The following is a 20,776-nucleotide window of genomic DNA, read 5'->3' as shown; positions in this document are numbered from 1 at the left end:
TGTTTTCAATGATCTGTGGAAACATTCTATGAGTCCGTTGGACTCTGGATGATACGAGGTTGTGTTCTTGCTTGCAATCCCAAGTGTCCTGCAAACACCCATTCCTAATGACCTTGTGAACTGTGTTCCTCGGTCAGGCACAATGGTTTCTGGAACTCCAAACCTCGAAATCCAACCACTCAAAAAATTATTGACTATTGTCTTGGTGGTTATATCTGGAATAAGTATCACTTCTGCCACCTTTTGGAACGATCCATAATAGTTAGGGCATAGCTCTGTCCCTGAATTATTAGGAATGGACCGATTATGTTTACGTAAATAATCGAAATTATTTCAGCTGAAGGATCGAAAGACGATGTTGGTTTTGATGTCCCGAAAAGTTTGGTTTTCTGACACACTGAACACTCTCTAGGGAAGTTTCTGGCTTCTGTTCGCAAATTAGGCCGAGCATAAAAAAGTGAAACCCTCCTTAAAGATTCTTTGAATCCTGGATGATTGTCCTTGGGTACAGAATGCACGCTTTCTTTGACGCAACTCTGGAGATGACACAGCCACACGGAATGCGTCAACATTGCCAAAACCAGCAATGTATTTAAAAGAAGGTTTAATTTTGAACTTAAGTAAATAACGATCCTGTTTCTTTTGATCCTCAATTATATCTTCAATGAAGCTTGGGCCTAATGTGATGTTATTTATACTTCTAGAAAGAATGTTTGCAGTATGATTTAATTTTCCAGAAACGTGTTCGATATCACAATTGATTTCTGCTATGAATGCAAAACTACAGCACTGTCTTGGCGTCCAAGAGGGATTGCGAATGTCAATCGCAGTGACTAAAGGTTTGTGGTCCGTAAAAACTTAAAAAACGTGACCATCCAAACCCAATAGAAAATGTTAATACTTAATAACTCTTTATCAAACGTAGAATATTTCTGTTGTGTCGTTGAATGAGCCTGAGACCAAAAAGCTAGAGGATGCCAGTGTCCATTTACCTTTTTCTCGAGAACAGCTCTATCCTTGTATCAGATACATCAGTCGTCAGGGCTAAAGGTAATGAACTATATCTGAATGCAAGTTGAGTACTTTTAGAGAAACTATTTTTAATACTTTAAAATGCGTGTTCTTGTTCTATATTCCAATTAAACATTACATTCTTCTTTAACAGTGGGTACAAATGAACTGATCATTGAGACAATCTTTTGATGAACTCAGAGTTACATTTTTCAGGGGAGAGGATCATACACGCTGGTTTAAGTCTCCATAAAACCACTTTCAACGTTTTCGAATGTTCATCCATCGACTCCGAAGCGAGAAGGATATCATCATGGTACACAAACACATTGGGGATGCCTCGTAGAACTGAACCGATGAGTCTCTGAAATATCTGAACAGTATTTTTAAGACGAAAAACAATCCTCAAATATTCATACAAACCGTATGGCTTAATGATTGCAGTTTTATATATAGAAGTGCTATAGGTATTTAGTTTTACGGTCTGTGTAAATCCATTTGACTAAAAACAGTCATACTTTTTAGATTAGCCATCCAATCTCTTAGATTTGGGAGGAGATACCGATCAAGGTCCGTCATGCTATTTATTTGACGATAGTTGCAGCACATTCGTCCGCTTCCTTTGGGTATTGGAACAACATGAATAGCGGAAGAAAAATTAGAAAAAGACGATTGTAGGATTCCTTTCTTCAACAATTCTTTGATTTCGTCTCGTACAAATTTCAACTTATCACCATCTAATTTGCGGGAATTCGCAAAACAAGGAGGATATTTCGTCTCTATATGGTGTTCAACTCGATAAGCTGCATAAGTTTTAATGAAACTTTTATTATCCAAGACATCATTATATTTCGATTTGATATCTTGAGTCTTTGATAGTTATTTAATGAAGTACGGTTCATATACGAATAACTTTACTGAGAATATCAATTCTAAACTTGAAATTAAATAAAAAATCTGCACCCAAAATTGAACAATCACTTTGTACCACAATAAATTTCCATTGGGAATCTACTAGATTTTTTAGATTAAGAGTTAAAGTTGTTGACCAACAACATCAACGAGGGCTCCTCCATATCCAAAAATAGGCGAGAGTTTTTCTCGAACAAGACTTTTACATTTTTTAAATGGAATAACAGACACTTGCGCTCCTGTATCTACAAGAAAATAAATCAAATTTGAATTGTCTTTGATGAAAAAGAAGTTTGATAATTTATTTACAACCTCGATCCTGTGCAACCGAGGGCCATTTAGTTTTTTGAAACAAGTACATATAAATGGTAACTAGCTCCTGAACATGTAGCTGTGTTCATTCCAAATTTAGAATAATAATATCAAATATCTTTTTTTCTCTTTAGATTTAGTAAATTTGGACGTGTTATGAAGAGGTTTTTTGAAAACATGATTGATAGGAGGCGAAGTGGACGAGTATTCAAGAGTGGAAATATGTGAAATGCTAAGTTCTTTGGCTGCAACACACCTTTGCTTCAACTCTACAATTGAATGGGACTGTGCTCTCAAGTACACTTGCTGGTATTTAGGCACATTTCTGACGAGGCCCTTTCTTAGTAAATGATGACCAAAATCATGGATATTTTCCTCGTCAAGGAGACACTCAACTTCATACATAACTTTTTCAGTGGAAAATCCTGATGAATTGCACTGCATATCATATTTTTTTTTAAATTTTATTGGAAGGTGAGATTCCGTATTTCAGTAAAATTGCATTTTTTGCACCATCATATATGAGACCTTCTTTTTTATTAGGGATCGACTTAGAAACTTTACCAGGTAATGTGGAAGTAATTAAACAATATTTAGTCTGATTTTCATTGATCTTCCTCATCAAAAAATCCATCTCAATTCTTCGAAACTAATTTTTCGGATCTATGACCGATAATTTTGGAAGATGTAGTTCTGCTACGGCAAGAGTTGGGTTGCTGACCTCTTCTGCTTCGTACCTTTTTTTCGATCTGATGGATATTGTCTGCATGATCTTGACCATCAGAATGATATTTTTAAATAGGCATGTTATTACTTCAGGGTCACCAATGGTAAGATCTTTATTTTAACTGAGTAAAAATGATCATTCCTTAATACGAAAATAAAAAGGAAAAAACAAGAAAAAGAATACAAGGTACTATGCTGAATAATTAATATCATCTAAACATGTCGAACTCCCATATTTATAATCTAAAGATAAAAATAACATTTCCAATAACACTATGAAAAATTTATTGAGCCTTCAAAGGTAATTATTACTTGTTTTCTTTGTGCTAAATTAGTTAAAAAAAATTATACTCATAAAAACTTTAGCATGATACCAAAAAAATGATTACAAATTAGTAATGGGGCATGAATAAACTACAATTAATAAATAATCTGTAAGTTGTGACAGTATGTAGTTTGAGAGTGCATTATAAATAAATTAAACAGAGTATTCCGTTTTAATTTATTTTTCTTTCAACTTCTATACAGCTTAGTATTTTAATTTAAAGATAATAGATTTATTATAATTCAAGGATTTGTATTATTTTACCGCACCAATTTTGATCTATTTTGTAAGCAAATTAAAATGAGTAAACAACGTGCGTGGTCGCAAATTCTACATAAATCATACTTTAACCTTTATTTAAAAAATTAAATTATTTACACTAGTTTAATTAACTATTTTCTTACCAGAGGCCATAGATTGTAGGTATGCTCAGAGCCATGTAAGTGGCTAAGGCACCAACAATAAAAATTGAGATTCTCATAACCCACATAATTTCAGAATCCGTCGCTCTTTGTCGAAATATTAGCTTATAAACATTCCTTGCAAACATAGAAGAAGCAGAAAGTACTGAACTGTCTGCAGAAGACATAACAGCAGCAGCAACTGCTCCCAGTCCAAAAAATGATACAAAACTTGGAGTAAGAAACTGAATGACCATGGGTAATATCATTCTATGATCCTCTGGTTGAAGTGGAAGGATTCCGGTAAAGTCTGTTTCATTCCAGTTTGTATTTTTAGCAATCGCACCGATCAGTATAGGTGGAATAGCCATTATTATACATCCAATGGCAGCAATATATGAAAGAGTTTCTGCTCCGTTAGCACTTTTAGAACTAAGCACGCGTTGAAAGTAAACCTTAAAAAGGAATAAATCTAAAATGAAAATGTTGCATTTTTACAATTTTTTATTAAGTAATGTAATTTTTAAATGTATAACTCAAAAACAAAAAATGAAAGTGTGGCCTTATATAACTTAAAAAATAATAATAATCTCATGTCTCGATCTGTCTTGAAATCTTAACATGAATAGTATATTCACTCTGTCAGCATTTATACAATTTGGTGTCAATGTATGTATTAAACTATAAAATACAAACCTACACTTTTCCCCTCGGATGTTCGGTTCCCCTATTAAAACTGTTGTCCCATGTTTAATGCGTCTTTATCCTCTGAGCTAATCCTAATCTTAATTTTTTTCAATTTCAAATGAAACTTTTATTGTTAGGACAATAATTATTATTATCAAAGGTGAAAATCCGGTGTGGAATGCAGGGCTCCCACTAAAAATCCCTACATTTCCCTATACATACATTACATCATAAATGTGTTTTATTTATTCATGACGTAGAAAAAAAATAGCTCAAATATTTTAATTATAAATAGAAACTGTTATACTTCAATGTCCAAATATTGAAATTATATCGTTAAATACCACGGAATTCTAAGTGAATGGAAGATGGAAGACATCTTTTCCAGGAAAAAAAAACAAAAATACAGTCCTTAATGAGGGCGAGTGCAAAATTTTGGTTATAAAAGTGATTCCACGAATATCTCCAGGTAACCCTTTTCTTTCTTCCATGATGAATATTCCAAGTTCCTGGATAAGAGTTATTCTTAGACGACGAAGTACCTTCTGATTATTACTCACTCCTTTTTCAGCATGGTGATTTGTCTGTGAGAGTATTGACAAAACGAAGGGATTTCGAAAATACAAGATACAGCCACAAGAGAATGGGCAACAAACTTCAAAAACCGTTATTTGGTGCCTGTTGCTGTTCATAGAAAATTTTCCAAAATATATCTCCATTCAGGCACGGAAACATCAAAGATACGCTTCTAAAGCCAATACATCTGCTAGGACATCATGTGAAAATGAAGCCATCATTCAAACAGAGCCAGCTTTTGTCCTAGCGGACTGTGTCATTTATTTAAATAACTGTTGTACAAATTGTCAATAATACGCTTCCAAGTAATATACATTCAATAATAAAACTGAAAACTTACTTTAATTTGCATACCTATTAGAATTATCTATAGAATTAATTACAATCTTTACATTTTTTTTGTCAATGTTAAAAAGGATCTGTTCTTTGTATTATGAGAACTTTAAAGTGAGCCCGAAAATTTACCGAGAAGATAAAATTATATATATCATTGAAGAGTAGGATAAAGAAGTTACTTTTATTGAAAATTCCATTGTCTTCGCCGTTTCTGGCTATGTAGCCATATTACTGTTCTCGAGACTAAAATGTCACTTCCGATAAATACAGCTTGTGGCTTCAAAAAATTTCACATCAACTAGTAAAAAAAAACTCATTCTAAAACTAAACTACATAACAAAATTAATAGTAGCGTCAGTTGGAGTAACTTACTCTACTTTTTATAAAATTGTGTAAATATACCTTATCTATAAAGTCATAATGAGATTATAAAATTATTTCTTTATTACTTGTGTTCTACTTCCACAAGTCATCAAGTAGTAATATTTTAAACACAAAGGTAAATTTAAAAGTAAATTCATTGATATAAAGAATTTAAGGTAAGAAGCGGGTGTCTAGAATATACAATTGAAAAGTAATGAATTCATAAGAACATTGAGTTGATGCATATACCTATCTAATTTACCGGGTGAAAAAATCAATCTACATCAGGGATAAACTTTAACTAACGAGTAACTCAATTCAAATTCTTCCCCTAATATGACTTATATTTACATTAAACATTCAGCTATCTAAATGAAATTGATACCACTTTGTGTTAGAGATAAGTTATGTTTTTATCTATATGAAGGACACACCAGGGCTCCTTCAAAAGACTACAATACAAAATAGAGGTGAATTTGTTATTAATATATTAAGGATCTTCAATGAAGTACCTTTGAATAGAGGAAGATACCTCCCTCGGTCCCTTATCGTGTCTATTATTTGTTATTCTTGCTGTATATAGAAATTCATCAGTATAAGAGGATTTCATAAAAACCTTGCGACTGATGGATTTTTGAAGTGATGATCTACGAGATTGGAAGTCACTATATTGCGAATTTTTGTTAAATGTATCTCCACATGGAATGATGCAGCCGTTAAAGGAGATGAGTGAGACAAAGATCAATGCGTATTCCCTGATATTAAAATGAGAAGATATGGATTCATTGAAATAATGTGTGGATAAAGATCCATTATACGAATTTTCTGTCCAACATATCCATATAAATCACCGTTAAACCAAAACTACAGAGCCACCCAATTCAAACTCTTTCCTCTTATAGAATATTATGATTTATGCAGTTCATTTACTTTACGAGATTCCATGGGGATTAATATTCTTAGTTACGGAAAAAAAAGTAAAGATAAAATGTCCCTACGTTGGGATCAGCGTAGGGAATTCTTTTCCTTCAATAATATAATTTATCCCTACGACGGATTGAATTCCCTACGAGTTGTAGCACTGTATTTATCCAATGAAGTCACCATAAATAGAAAGAGAGATAGTTACAGCATAAATCTGCTGTGTTTGTATGTAATTTTTTAATCTTGTTCCAATAACCTGGGCACTTATAATAAAAAATCTTCTAAGTACTTAAAAGAACATTATTTGATTTTACCTAAGGTGGTGGTACTCACTCAAGAATTAAAGCAATAATATTAATAGAACAACCTGAATGGATAATTTATCAATGTAGTTGATGATATAACTCTCTTCAATGTAATGGTCTTGTCAAGGGAACTTGACTCTTCAACTCTGCTTCGTCTTCTACTCTAAGAAACCTAATTTATTATTAATAGACCTTCAGTTTCCTGGCAGATATCACTCATTTCTATCACATTTCTATCAATTCAATAATATCTAAATAAGAGAGAATGATAAATCTCACGAAACCTCACATAACAAACTACTCCATCGGGTGAAGGAGGAAGAAATATAATGATTGACCACTTTTTTGGGAAAACCGTTCTTGTGATAAACTTTAATCATCAAATTAATTACTTATAAGACAATACAGATGATTTATGGATCTTTTTCATGGAAATCCGAATATGAGTCAACCTATAGTTCCATTTAACTCATGTGTGGTTTTGAGATTAACTACAAAGATATCCCATTTGTTCAAGGATCTAATCTCTTTATAAAAGGTTCTTGCACCTTACTCAATGGATGTCATCTCATTTAATGGAAGTATGTCATTGTGCAGAAGTATTTTAACATCCAAATCTGTTACCTCATCATCCATTGGTTCAAATACATATCCGTCCCTCTATATCTTGCAAGGAATCGTTGTATACATTTATAATAACTGGAATAAAACGTACAGATATGAACAAAGAGGCTTATTATCCTTCATCCTATTCTTTTCCATTGAAACTCCTTCCAAAGTCTACTCCATATTGTCTCCTAATATTCTTACAGAACTCTTTCATTCATTTGTCCTGAAATGTCATTGATGTACATAACAAACAACTCATATCTATTGCATCTAGTCCATTTTTAAGGCTGAATTATTTCTATAATTGTAGACATTCATCCTCGCTTCTTATTCCATGATTACTTGCGTGTCTCTTCTGTCATTGGAAAAAAGTAGAAGCATCCTGGAGTATGAATTCAATGTGGTCCTCCATTCTAGATATCTTTATCAGCAAATCTGCAAAACATATTCAGCTCTCCTATTACTTACATATATGTATAAATAGTTTTTACGCGATAAATATGTTAGTAAATAATCGGTGATCCTATAACTTCAGTAGAGTTATATTGGAAAATATGAATTTTGTTTTGCATATTTTTAAAGTAAGTGAATTAAAAGTATTTTTCTGAATTAATAAATCACATGTTATTACATTTAAATAGAATTCGAGCGTGATTAATTAGGATCTCCACATCAATATTCAGTTAATAAATTACGTATCACATTAAATGCTAATAGAGTAACAAAATTGTATATATGAAAGTTTTAAAAATTGATATTAATTATGTGCTTCAAACTTTGTCTTGGGAAGAATTAGAACAGATCCATTTCGTCAAGATGATACATCTATTCCATTGATACCTCCAATATATGATTAATGGTTAATTATGTCTCTAGATTCTAATACTATCCAAGTATCCTATGGAGTCTCTCACTCTTCGAGTCGCTTCACTTCCAAACATCACCTTTAGAAACATTACTACACTTCGTGGTCAAACACAAATAATGTTTTATGGATCCCTTTACAGGTGCTCACACGAATAACACTAAGTTTGACTGGATTAACGCTACAATGCCACTTGAAGCAACGTCAATGTGTGAAGTTGAATCTTGAACTCTCATTTGTCATTTGGATGAATAACTTTCATTGAGAGAAATGTACCGGCAGACGGCAGAATATTCTTTAGTTCATACAATACTCGACCTCTCCCAATTGTTTATTACCCCATCAAAAAAATATATTCGAAATAACTATTGACACTGTGGAACAAGAAATTTCTACACATGAAATGAAGACAAAAATATAATTTATCTTTTAACGTAGAATCATAAAATGAATTTTTCTTTTTGAATTATTGTATTTTTAAGGGGGGTATATATTAGGGTGCATGACCCTATTTGATCTAAGTTCATTGATAAAATTAACACTATGGTACAGGAATTGAGAAATAAAGCACTTCAGTTTGTCAAAAGTCTCTACACAACATCAGTGTAATGATTAGAAGGAATTCCCTGAACTGTGAGTGTTGTATTGAAATGCCCTCAGCAACAAAGATTATTTCCTCAAACGTACTGGTGTAGTGCACAAGGCCTGTTGGATGTTAGAAATTACTATTTTTAACCAAAATTGCTCTTTTACAATACAATATATTATCTTCGTCAAACTGAAAATACTTCTTTCAATTATCAAAGTGAGAGGTTATTCGTCTTTGTCAATTTTATATGTTTATCTACAGTTAATAGCGGAATATATGTACCACAGCCGAGGATACTCCTTGGATGATTTGTGTCTGTAAAAAAGACATCCCAACAATATATGGTTATCAATTTAACTGGGTCTAAGAGTCCCATATCTGCTCTATCAACCAACATATTTTTGTGGAATTGAAACTTAGCAATAATAATATTAAACACACAATTCTTGAAAACAAAAATAAAAATGAATGTTTAGCGTTTCCTACTGTAGTACTATAATCATATACTATAATATTCTTATTTCAAAATACTTAATATTTCACCGATAAAATTTATTCGAATTTGAAAATATTCCATACGGTGGGTTTTTAATATAGTAGAACATTTTTATCATACCGCCAAAGCAATATTGTTTACTTGTGGGGGTCTGTTGCGCCCTAGTGTTCACGCAAATAAAAAAAATTATCTTAATAGTATTGACTATTTTAACGTAACTATAATGACTTCATAACCCACAATAAATAATAATAATTAATAATGCAATGTGAATGTCAATATCATAATAAATACCGTGCTTCGTAAAAATTTAAATATAGTAAATACTAATCATATTTGAAATATTGAAATTCCCTTCTCATCGTGAAACGATCTATTCATTCTTTCAATCCTAGAGTTTTCATGTCCCAAGGAAGGAGCCGTCTCTGCTTCATTAAATAATAATTCTACAGCTAAATTTAATTTACATTTGACGCTATTTTTAGAAAAAAGTTATGTAATCAAAAATAGAAGAATTATTTGCCCCTCCTATCAATAACAATTTAAAAGATAGTTTTGGTATTTGTAGATTATTATCATTTTATGTCGTAGGTATAAAAAACTGTTAAGTTAGATATGCCGAAACAAAAATAATTTTTGTATTCAGTCTGTATATAATTTTTCTGATAGATATTAAAACGGCCGTTTCGTCCACATGTTAATGTGACTGTACTTTCGTCTCCCGAGTGGGTTTTCTTTTTTCTTCACTAGCTCAAATGGTAAAAGGGGAGTACTTTCTTTAGTATGTATAGCAATCGTCGATTCAATATGTGTTTAGAAATTTTATAGAAAAAGTGACTGGCAGAAGAGAACTGTGCATACTAAATGGTCTACATTTTCTATCGTCAACATCTCCGTTCCTAACGTAAAATGGTCTCCCTTTTATAAAGCAATTATTAATAGCCATGAAGATCTACCTCTAATCGTGGCTTGCTGTTTTAATGTTTACCTGGACAAGTGGAATGATAAAGTAATAATAATTTTAGAAAAAGTAATATGTGCCCTATGTTTATTCAACGGTTTTAACGGTTTTATCTCCAAAGAAGTTGTCGAGTGGTGCAGGTTTAACTCACAAAACTTTTACATTTGTATAATTCAAGAGTTACTCCATTGTCACTATACTGTCCCTTAATATTGGAGAGATTGCACTTTAGGAGGAAAATATGTGGTTAGAAAAACTTTTTCATCGGTCACCTATCCCTACTCTGAAAGGATCCAAACGTTAACGAGGAGTAGGTATGTCTACATAGTTGGTAATAATAACAAAAATGTAAAAAAAACTGCTCTCTTATGAAGTCAGGTATTTTTTCTGATGAAATTTCATCTCTCCGTTCTTTGTGGAATACAGAGTTCTGAATAAGAGTATCTCTGGAGATGGATAATCAAGTTAGAAAAATAAGTATATTCCTTCGATTGCCTCTATATGCCTTTGTTCCAATCTCTTGGAGATCATATCTGATGAGTTTTTGTACTTTTTTCTCATCAAAAGTACAGACCCTGATTTTTCCCGTTGTAAGTAAAGTTACGTTGTCACTGGATTTAAGAATAAAATAAGTCACATTATGAGTCCAAATTGTTTTTTTCGTTACGACACCTATCGCTCATTCAGATAAAATTCCGGTACCAACATATCAACCTCTTATAGAAAATCAACCCATGGTAGAAGTAAGAAATTTTAAGAGATATATCTTGTCACCTTAAAAAATTTGATCAGCAAGAATTAACTGATTTAATACGTGATTTGGAATTTAAAAAAAAAAAAAAATTGCCTCTAGCTTTAATGTTGAATCAGAAAATATTACTTAAGCCGAAGTTAATGTCTCATACATTCGAAAAATAGAAAGTAATTTATTAGAATACGCTGTTTTTTAAGAGCGCAAAATATGAAAACTTATTGCAGATGAAATAATGATCAATAAAATGAAAAATATGTAAAGGAATGCTTGTTTTTTTTTCTGTTTGTTTGTTTTTTCAAATATTTGGTTAAATTCCTGGGGAATTACAAAGCAAGTAACTACATAGAGTTAGTGCATATAAAGATGAAGGACTACAGAGCAACTGAATCTAAAATGAGGAAGAAAGATTTCATCAAAATGTAACAGTAATGTAAAAATGTTGTGGAGGTAGATAGGATGTGCATATGATGACATACTATTGCTCGAGTATAAAAAAGATTGTATTGAAGTTGAACATAAAAAATGTAATAAAAACAGTTTTTAACATAAACTATAAAATACAATATATATATATATTAAATTATGAGTATAAAATGTCATACGTCTCATACAGACGCTACAATTCTAATTGAATTAAATAAGTGACTGGATGTGACATATATTAACATAATAATGTTAAATATAAATTCGACAATTAATATGATACATAAGGTATAATTATAAAATTTAGTTATGTTAAAAGGAACATATAAAAACCTTTGAATAAATTGAGAAATTTAAAAAAAAATTCAAAACAGTTTTTCATTTGCTTAGATAAATCTTCATTACTTAAAGACGTCTATGTTGTCTAAAAATTAGGAAAAAAGATCAGAGATCCTTTATTTTTAACAAGAGATGCATTCATTCCGATATCCATAGGGATAATGACCGAATGAAAATAAATAGCACATTGAAATTTAGATAATTTTTTTTTTGGGAATTGTTATGGCCTTCTTCATTCATTAAGACAGATAGAAATGGATTTTGATGTTCTTCAGGAGTTAAGACCAAAGGTAGACAGAAGGAATTGAAATATAAAATCGAATCAAAATCCTTGTATATGCATATTTTTTAAATAGGTATTTTTTTAAATAATACATCGAATATTTTTCTATAATATAAGCTATTATATTTTCTATCAGTACGAATGATGAATATGTTATAATGGTCTAAAAAAGAGTACTTTTTTGCATCATTTTTCAGCCTAAAAATGGAAATATGTCGAGTTCAAAACAAGATAAAGAATCAATAAAACATTTTTATAATCATAAAAACCATTTTACATTTTACAGTTTTATTCATCGTACTTCAAATTTGTGTTCGTATTAATGATGAAAAATGGCTTAAACGATAACAGTCCCAAATCACTAAAATCTCTGTTATTTTTGAAACCTGACGTGCCAGATAAAAACTGAGATGCATTCTGTTTTCAAAGATAAATTATACTTTAGGATTTATAACATTGATAGAAATTTTGACCCTATAATTAACACTGTGTAATTAATCAATTAAGAATGAAAATTAATTTATATATTATATCAATTATTGAATAAAACTATAAATTAGACAATTAGAAATGATATCTTAAATTATAAAATTAGTGAGAAATTGAATTTAGCAACAATGGAGTGGTGAATTGTTAGTTCCTAAATCCTGGAGGAGTAAAACAATTAGTATTCTTAAAAACATTATGAGCTATTGAGGGACTAGTCACTTATTTCGAGGAATTCTAAGCTTAATAATAGGTCGAACCAAATGGAACACGATCTTCCAAGTTAGTAACTGAAGCTGTTTCTCAACAAAGGGGATAAATTGGATTTTGTAGAACGGTACTGAAAAAATGTCTGAGGGAAAAAGTGGAATATTAGTTAATAATTTTTATCATTTAATTAAATTCAAATATGTAAATGATTGAATATCAATATCGCCTATTAGAATACAAATGATAACCTCCTCACTGTTGAAGTTAATAAATTATTTAGTGTTGGAGACAATGCCTCTTCATAATTGATCCAACATATTATCACAATAACATAAATTTTTAAGTTTAAGAGGTGCAATGAAATATGGGATCGTATTATAAATGAGGCTTAAATTTTCTGAAGATGGACATAGGAGTACATAGGACAAGAAGATTATAACACATATTAGAAAAGTTGATAATTTTCCAAGGTGATGAATTTAAATGAAGCAACTCGAACAGGGGTAGACTCCATACGATACTTGGCTAGAGTTAGAATCTGGAGAGAGATTTAACAGTGAATAAGATTTTGGAGATATCCATGGAATAGATATCATAATTTTGCCAAGCTGGATTCGTTGTATTACTTCCCAAGACGGAGTTGGAAGCATTGATATTAGTATGAGTTATTATCTCTTTTATTAATATCATTGAGGATGAAGAGTGAGGGAAGTTTCTCTTTCTATATTATGTACAGTTGTACTGTTTCTTCCTCTCTTCCTCCTCCTAAAGTAATATGAGATCCTTCATCTTAAAGCGTGCTAAGCAATCAGGGATTTCCCTGCGTACATGAGTAGGTACATTCTATTTTAATTTCCTCAATATTGGATGCTCATTTTTAATATCTTAATACTTATCATAATTTTGTGGTGTAAATTATGAAATCTCGTGTCCAATTAATCCTGGAGTCAAAAAGGCGTTCCAACATATGGGGGATCAGTTGGGAGTTGTTTATCTTCCTCAATGAAGGGATATATAGTATCCACTACTATTAGGAAATATAGTTGCTGTTTGACAGCAAAATTTGACATCTTGAATCCCATATAACGGCAATGAAGTAGATACTTATCCGCCTCATGATTTGGAGAAGAAATAAGAAATCTTAAGACTTGCTCCAGTTCATAAATAAATTAATTTAGTTCTTACGAGTCAAAAGATGTAATTAATGGAATTAGCAAAAGTTGAAAGCATCACAACAGTTTAAAAAAAAACAATAACGGTTGAGTAAGTAAATGAAAAAGGCGATCTTCAGGGGTATTGTAGATACCATATCATCAATAAAATATATTAATTCATGCCTTAACACAGTGATAAGTGATATCAATTTCATCGTAAGACTGAATTAGTGCTATATGGTCCTTACAGACAGTTACTCACACATTATACTTCAATCCTCACTTCAAATTCTCTGAAAGTTATTACTTCGATTTGTAACAATATCTTCTGAATAAGAGTTCATGTTGTTCTTTTCTGTTGTAACGCTGTTGATTAGTTTGGAGCTTACTTTGAAGTCTTTTTTACACAAAACGAAGAACATTTCATTTTGAACATTAACAGTGAACTCGATTTCAATGAATTCTAGAAATAATTCTTACAGGTAGTAAAAGGGAAGAAACTCGTCAGGTATATTATTAAAAGAACTTTACATGGAAATTGATTGACCATGTGTGCAGAAATCATTAAAATAAATGACAAAGTCCTTATAGACAAAAGCTTACTCAACATTAGTGATGGCTTCGTTTTGATATGATATCCTAGCAGATGTAGTTGCTTTAGAAGTTGGTCATTGACGTTACGGTGCCAAATAACGTTTTTGAAGTTTGTTGAAATCACCATGCTGAACAATGATATTATATAGGCTGGATTGATCAAGCTCTTCTATTCTCAAAAGGTGCTTTGTCTAGGACTAGCTCATACCCAAGAACTTGTGAAGTATTCTTTCCAGGGAAATAATTATCCGTTATCTGGGGAGATTCGTAGATTCAGTATCAAAAGATAAATACTATTCATCTTGATACAATACTATATTTGTTCATTTTTTCTGTATGTGCGAGTATTCCATGTGTTAATTATTCCGTAGTATCTAAATTACTTTGCAAACATAACAGAGATAAAAATATAAATTAAACAGTTATATGTGCATGCATTCTACAATACTAATGCTAATTTTTTTCATCGAAAAATTAACAAATTTATAAAATTTATGCATGTTGATGATAAGTGTAGGAATATGAATAAAAATTAGTAAGATATTTGCCCATAACCTTGGGCAACTGTTTAAAAAAAATATATCGATCTTATTAAGATGATTGAGCAAATTCAAAAGTTTTTTATTCGTTTCGTTGTATTTATTTATTGAGTAAATCATATTAACCTTGTCATATCCGCATATAATTTGTATTATTAGTATTTATTTAACACTATTTTCATGGAATTATTGATAAAAAAACTTTTATATTTTCTTATTTATAAGTTGTTGTTGTTTTTGCTTCTCCTTCAAAGTAAATTCTTATTGTTTTTCATGGCTATTTCTCGAATATTCCAGGCTTAATCATCAATAACATGAGTTAACAAAAAAAAAAGAGTACATTATTAGATTTATCTGTGAATAAACTAGATATAACAAGTACATATTTGAACAATTGCAATTACGAGTTGGTATATTTATTGCACATAACAGTAAGCCAAACAATGTTGATAACTTTTTCGTTTACTAGACCTTATCTGCTCATTTTGTCTGGAACTAGTATCCTTATAGATGATTTTTATGTAAGTACAGCTTTTTTGGCCAATCTTCCATCAAAACCCTATATATTTTTTTTGTTTTTTAAAATTGTGGTTTCGATAATCTTGAAGTACATTATTTTCTGGGACCAATAGTTTTCTGTTTGACTTTTTAAAATTTTGCTTGAGGTGACTTAAATAATATGATAGATTTTAGAAGTGATTTTTGGATTTATTTCTACTATTTGAATAACTAAAGTAATAAAACATTCTTTTAGGATATATTTGCATAAAATTCTTGATCAAAATTTACTGGTTCGTTTGAGCATAGTATAGGGTAAATACATATAGGTAAAAATTCCCATCGGTGTAACATATTTTTCAAATTGTAAATAATATTTTGTAATACAATTATAAGCTCAAGAGGGCCATCGCTATTCTATTATTAAATTGGAAACCAGTAACTAAATCAAAATTTCTTATTTAGTCATTTTGGCCAAAAAATATATAGAAATTATAAAAAGGCAATAAAGCTTTGGTAGGAAAACCTTAACAAATATATTGATTTTGTCCGGAACCTTAAGCTTTGACAGTAAAAATTACTTTGTTAATTTGGTTAACTATCGATAACCTATTGTTCATATGAGTGCTTTGCCCCGTCTGGAGATGATGTACCATATAGCTTGAGGAGATACGCCGACCTTTAGAGCTTCAGTGAAGGGAACTGGTCTCTCGTATAATCGCATCCATACATGAGTATTTTGGATTTATTATAAACAACTTTTAGTCCTAATTCCTCTTTGAATTTTTACATTATTTATAAAAGTTATAGAGATTGTCCGTTGAATTTATTTTATTGAGTTCATTGTTGAAGTAGATAGGTCATTCGCATACAAGTATGTATATAAAGGTTTTGTCAGCACATTATATTATTTTATTAACGGATGAGAATGCATTCTTTCGGTAAGAGAATTTATTTCTATTAAAAATGTGATTCTGAGAGATAATCACCCTGATGTAAGCTCTTGTACTCATGAAACTTTTTGTGCTCCAAACTATTTCTATTTATTTTTTGAACCTTTTAAAATCACCTCTATCATGACAATAAATATTGGTAGAAAGTAAAGTTTTTTTAATCCCTTACGAAAACTGTACTTTATAATATAGTTGAATATCTAATTTATAGATATTGGACTCCCTATTTTACCAAAAATATCAAACCAATCATTTTTTTTCTATATCATTTACACACTTTTTAAAAAAAATAAGTCAGTTATTACATTCAGCTATGTTAACAATATTATGACACAACTGAAAGATAAATAACAAAAATGTATTTGATTATGAAAAGATACAAGAAAATCTACAACTGGTTTTATAAAGTTGGAGTTTGTAAAAAATATTCTTTTTTTAAAATATATATTACTTTTTATTTTTCCAGCCCATATGCTTACTTTTTTTTTCCTCAATAAGAGAAAAAAGTTCTTCACATTATATTTAATCGATTAAAGGATAAACTGGTTATGGTATTGTGATGTAAGACCAAAAAAAAAAGAGAAAATATTGAACAATCAATTAGTTGCTTGGCTTGGCTTTGGTAGAGGGAGAGCTTTGAAGACATCTAAGTACATACTCTTGAACCCCCGTTGGGACTGGGCGAAGATCGTTTTTAGCACCATACAGTATCCTTTTAACATTGGGGATTAGATATTCTAGGTATCTGCTGGAGCAGAGGAAGACAAAAATCCTCCATCCCTACCCTGGAGATATCTCGAGACAAAATAGCGTATAAACCATCCATATTAAGGGCATGCCTACTAAAAACTAATATCACCACTTTCTCTTTCTAGTTGTATATCAAGAACTTTTTTCCCTAGAATCAACTAGATATTAAATATACTGTAACATAGAAAAGTATGGATATAGGAAATTAATGAATAAGATACTACAAAGTTTTATTTATCTAATTTGTATTTGAATGAGTATGAATCAATGAAGTAGCTAAGAATGAATGATACTAATTTATATGTTTTACAAAGACTCAATAGTCTGATTATGAGCTCCAAACAAGGGGTCCACATAATTTCTCTTGTACAACGCAGTAAAGTCTTGCATACCTATAGAATCTACACGCCTATAAGACATCCAATCGTCAGACATGACAGTAGTTCCGGGTTCGACGTACTTTGCGATAAGGGGCAACAGAGTAGCCGCGATTTGGTCTTCATCCTCAACCATGAAACAATCCCCACCGTATGTATTGTATGATGCATTTTAATATATTAGGTTGATGTAGGATTAATATCTATTTGAGTCTAGGGAAAAATAACTTTTGGTATAGAAAGAGAGAGAGAGAGAAAAAAAGGAAGAATAATTAGAAAGAGAAAGTGGTGATGGTAGATTTTAGTAAACGTACCCTTATTGTACTGATATGTGCTACATATTAGGAGCAGCACGCTCCTTATGTTTCCTCATCTGGGGGAACCTATGTGGCGACCTCTGTATGTATAACATAGCATAACTCAAATTTAATAGAAATACAAGGTTAATGCGTTTACGACTGATATTTGACTTCCACCACGCTTTTTAATTGTGACGTCATGGAATATGATTGGTTGTGTGTTTTGTCAAAATATGTTTGTCTTGCCCAGCATTCGGTACGATACACCAAATTGAAAATTCTAGCAATAATGACGTTATGGAATATGATAGGTCGCCTGTTTCGTCGAAATCTGTCCGTTTTGCTCTGCAGTTGGTACAATACATCAAATTGAAAATTCTAGCAAGCCCAATTACATAATGTTCTAACCTTGTATATCTAATAACCAACATTGCAGCCCATATGGATTAAGTATCATCAATAATATTCATATAAAAGATAAAGAGGTAAGTAATAAAATACATTAGAATATACTTTTTGAACGAAAAGCTATCCTTGAATAGTATTTTTTTTTAAAGTTTAAAATTGACTTAATATCTCTTCTTATTAAAGAAAAAAATAGCTTTAAAAATACGCAAAAACTTGCTAAGAGCATTTTCTCTGAACAAAGTATTTTCGTTAAAAGCTATGAATATAACCAGTAGTCTAATGTCGATTTTTTTTTTTTTTTTTTTTTGGGGGAGAGAATTGTACATATATACACAATAAAACCCAAATTTGAATTCAGTGTCCTAAAATTTGTTAGAAACAATGATTGATACCTTGCAACAGAAAAGGTGACCTAGTTATAAAACAAAAAATATTATTTATATATTAGCTCCTCACTAAATAAATAATTGCTTCATAAGTTTATACTAAAGTTGGCAAGCCCCCTGATTTTTGTTAAGCCTAATGAGGAGTTCTAAATAAGTCTTTGGTTCTCAATGAGCGTAATATAGTAAATCTAATTGTTACTTAGTGAAATAATAGAATTAAAAGTATATGTATATAATAATAAAAAATTAGGTATGAGTTAGCAAGCCTTTTATCTATTTATATTTTGAGATATACACATTTCAACAAAAAAAAGTACAAGTTGACATGAAACTTAAAAAACAGAATACTGGGTATTAATGGTAATTTGTACACAATTTAGCACCTGTAAATATTGTAAATAAATAACTTCACTTATTAAACTATGCAACAAAAATTTTGGAGAGCACTTTCGCTGAAACACACCGTTATTATTGTTATTTAAGCTATAAAACACGAAAATTACCATTAACACCTTCAATTGGCATAGGGTTGGTCGTTATTGCATTTTTCAAATCACGTTTTAAAGTATAATTTTCACTCAAAGCCATAACTTGACGTAAAAGAACTAAATAGATGAAAATAAAATTGAAAATCAGTTAATAAAAATATTGCAGCATATGAAAGATTAATAATTTATTATTTTATCTTCATTACAATTTCTACAAAAATGTTATAATTATGCAAGAATATAGTCTATTGAAGGATTTTATTTGTAAGCTTAAATTTTTTTCAATTTGCTAATATTATAGATCAAACTAAGAATATAAGCCTAATATTTACACTAAAAATTGTTGCAAAAAAAAAAAAAATACAAATATTGGATTATTTAATAAATAGGCAATGCAAGGTTTTGTAATACAGCTCCTAAAAATAGTCGATGAGATCAATAAATACTGATCAAATGCATAAAATATTGAGCATATTAATATTTGAATTAATTTTTTTGCATCTAAAATATTAAATACTTATAACCATTGGTCAAATAATTAATTGATTTATTTTTTATTTAATTTTGAAGCATCTTCACACAACCTTGCATTACTCAAATATTCTATAAGAAAATAAGTTGAACTAAAAAAATCAATCAAAATCGACTTTTTTATGACAAATTATTTATAACTAAAATGTAAAGCAATTGAAAAAAATGTGAAAAAAATATGATCCTGCAAATAACTTGATTTTTTTAATGATTTGATAAGTTTTGCAGGGTTTTTAATAAAAATCACATAATAAATTGTTAATCTATCATATGCAACACTGTTTTATTCTACTTATTTTAACAGTTATTTTCATCTACAGAGTTATTTCATGTCGAAATATGAATTTAAATCTAAATGGATCCCTAACTACTGGATTTTTTTAAAGGCTGTTAATGATACTTTTCGTGTTCTACGGCTTAAATAAGAAATATTAATTTGGGTTTTAGGTGGTGGGCAAATATGTTGTTGCTCATTATAATTAATACTTATGTATAATGTGTACCTTTTTCTTTTACTTGATACTGTTAATCACACACACACAAAAAAAAAAAAAAATAGACTATGCACAACATATATATAATTTTTATGAAATAAATCTAGTCATTACTAACGTTTATTATACTTTAAGTTTCAAAAATTAAAATTTTACGGAGTAGAATTTGTTCATGATTTTGTGCTTGCGAATAAGATTTTTTTTACTTCAAAAAATTTACACATTATTGTCACTCTATGGGGAAAAAACTGACTGTTACATTGTTTTAATGGCAATTTTACCAAAAGTAAATAAAAAAAATGTTTTAACAAAACAAAGTAAAAAAAACTGCTAAAAAGTATGATATAAATTTTGAATTACATATATAAAAAAACAACAATAGTATATTCATATATTATTAATATTAAATATG

The 20,776-nt window shown here is 30.3% G+C and overlaps 1 protein-coding gene and 1 long non-coding RNA gene across 3 annotated transcripts in view; both read right to left on the bottom strand.

Moving 5' to 3' along the window:
* LOC121126813 (high-affinity choline transporter 1) overlaps window positions 1-20,776 on the bottom strand; it is a 113,856-nt gene that overhangs the window by 35,860 nt on the left and 57,220 nt on the right. For both annotated transcript variants that reach the window (XM_040722166.2, XM_040722167.2), the window contains one exon: window positions 3,691-4,142. In XM_040722166.2, coding sequence (XP_040578100.1) covers window positions 3,691-4,142 — 452 coding nt within the window. The remainder of the gene's footprint in view (window positions 1-3,690; window positions 4,143-20,776) is intronic.
* Window positions 12,707-20,765, bottom strand: LOC121126821 (uncharacterized). The gene is made up of 2 exons (XR_005867212.2): window positions 14,310-20,765; window positions 12,707-13,035 (listed from the first exon to the last, which is right to left on the bottom strand). It is a non-coding gene; the product is annotated as an uncharacterized lncRNA (long non-coding RNA).

Source organism: Lepeophtheirus salmonis, chromosome 12 (genome assembly GCF_016086655.4).
Source record: "Lepeophtheirus salmonis chromosome 12, UVic_Lsal_1.4, whole genome shotgun sequence".
Classification (NCBI taxonomy): domain Eukaryota; kingdom Metazoa; phylum Arthropoda; class Copepoda; order Siphonostomatoida; family Caligidae; genus Lepeophtheirus; species Lepeophtheirus salmonis.
The sequence above is the reverse complement of the archived record's forward strand: the minus strand, read 5'-3'. Positions and strand labels throughout refer to the sequence as shown.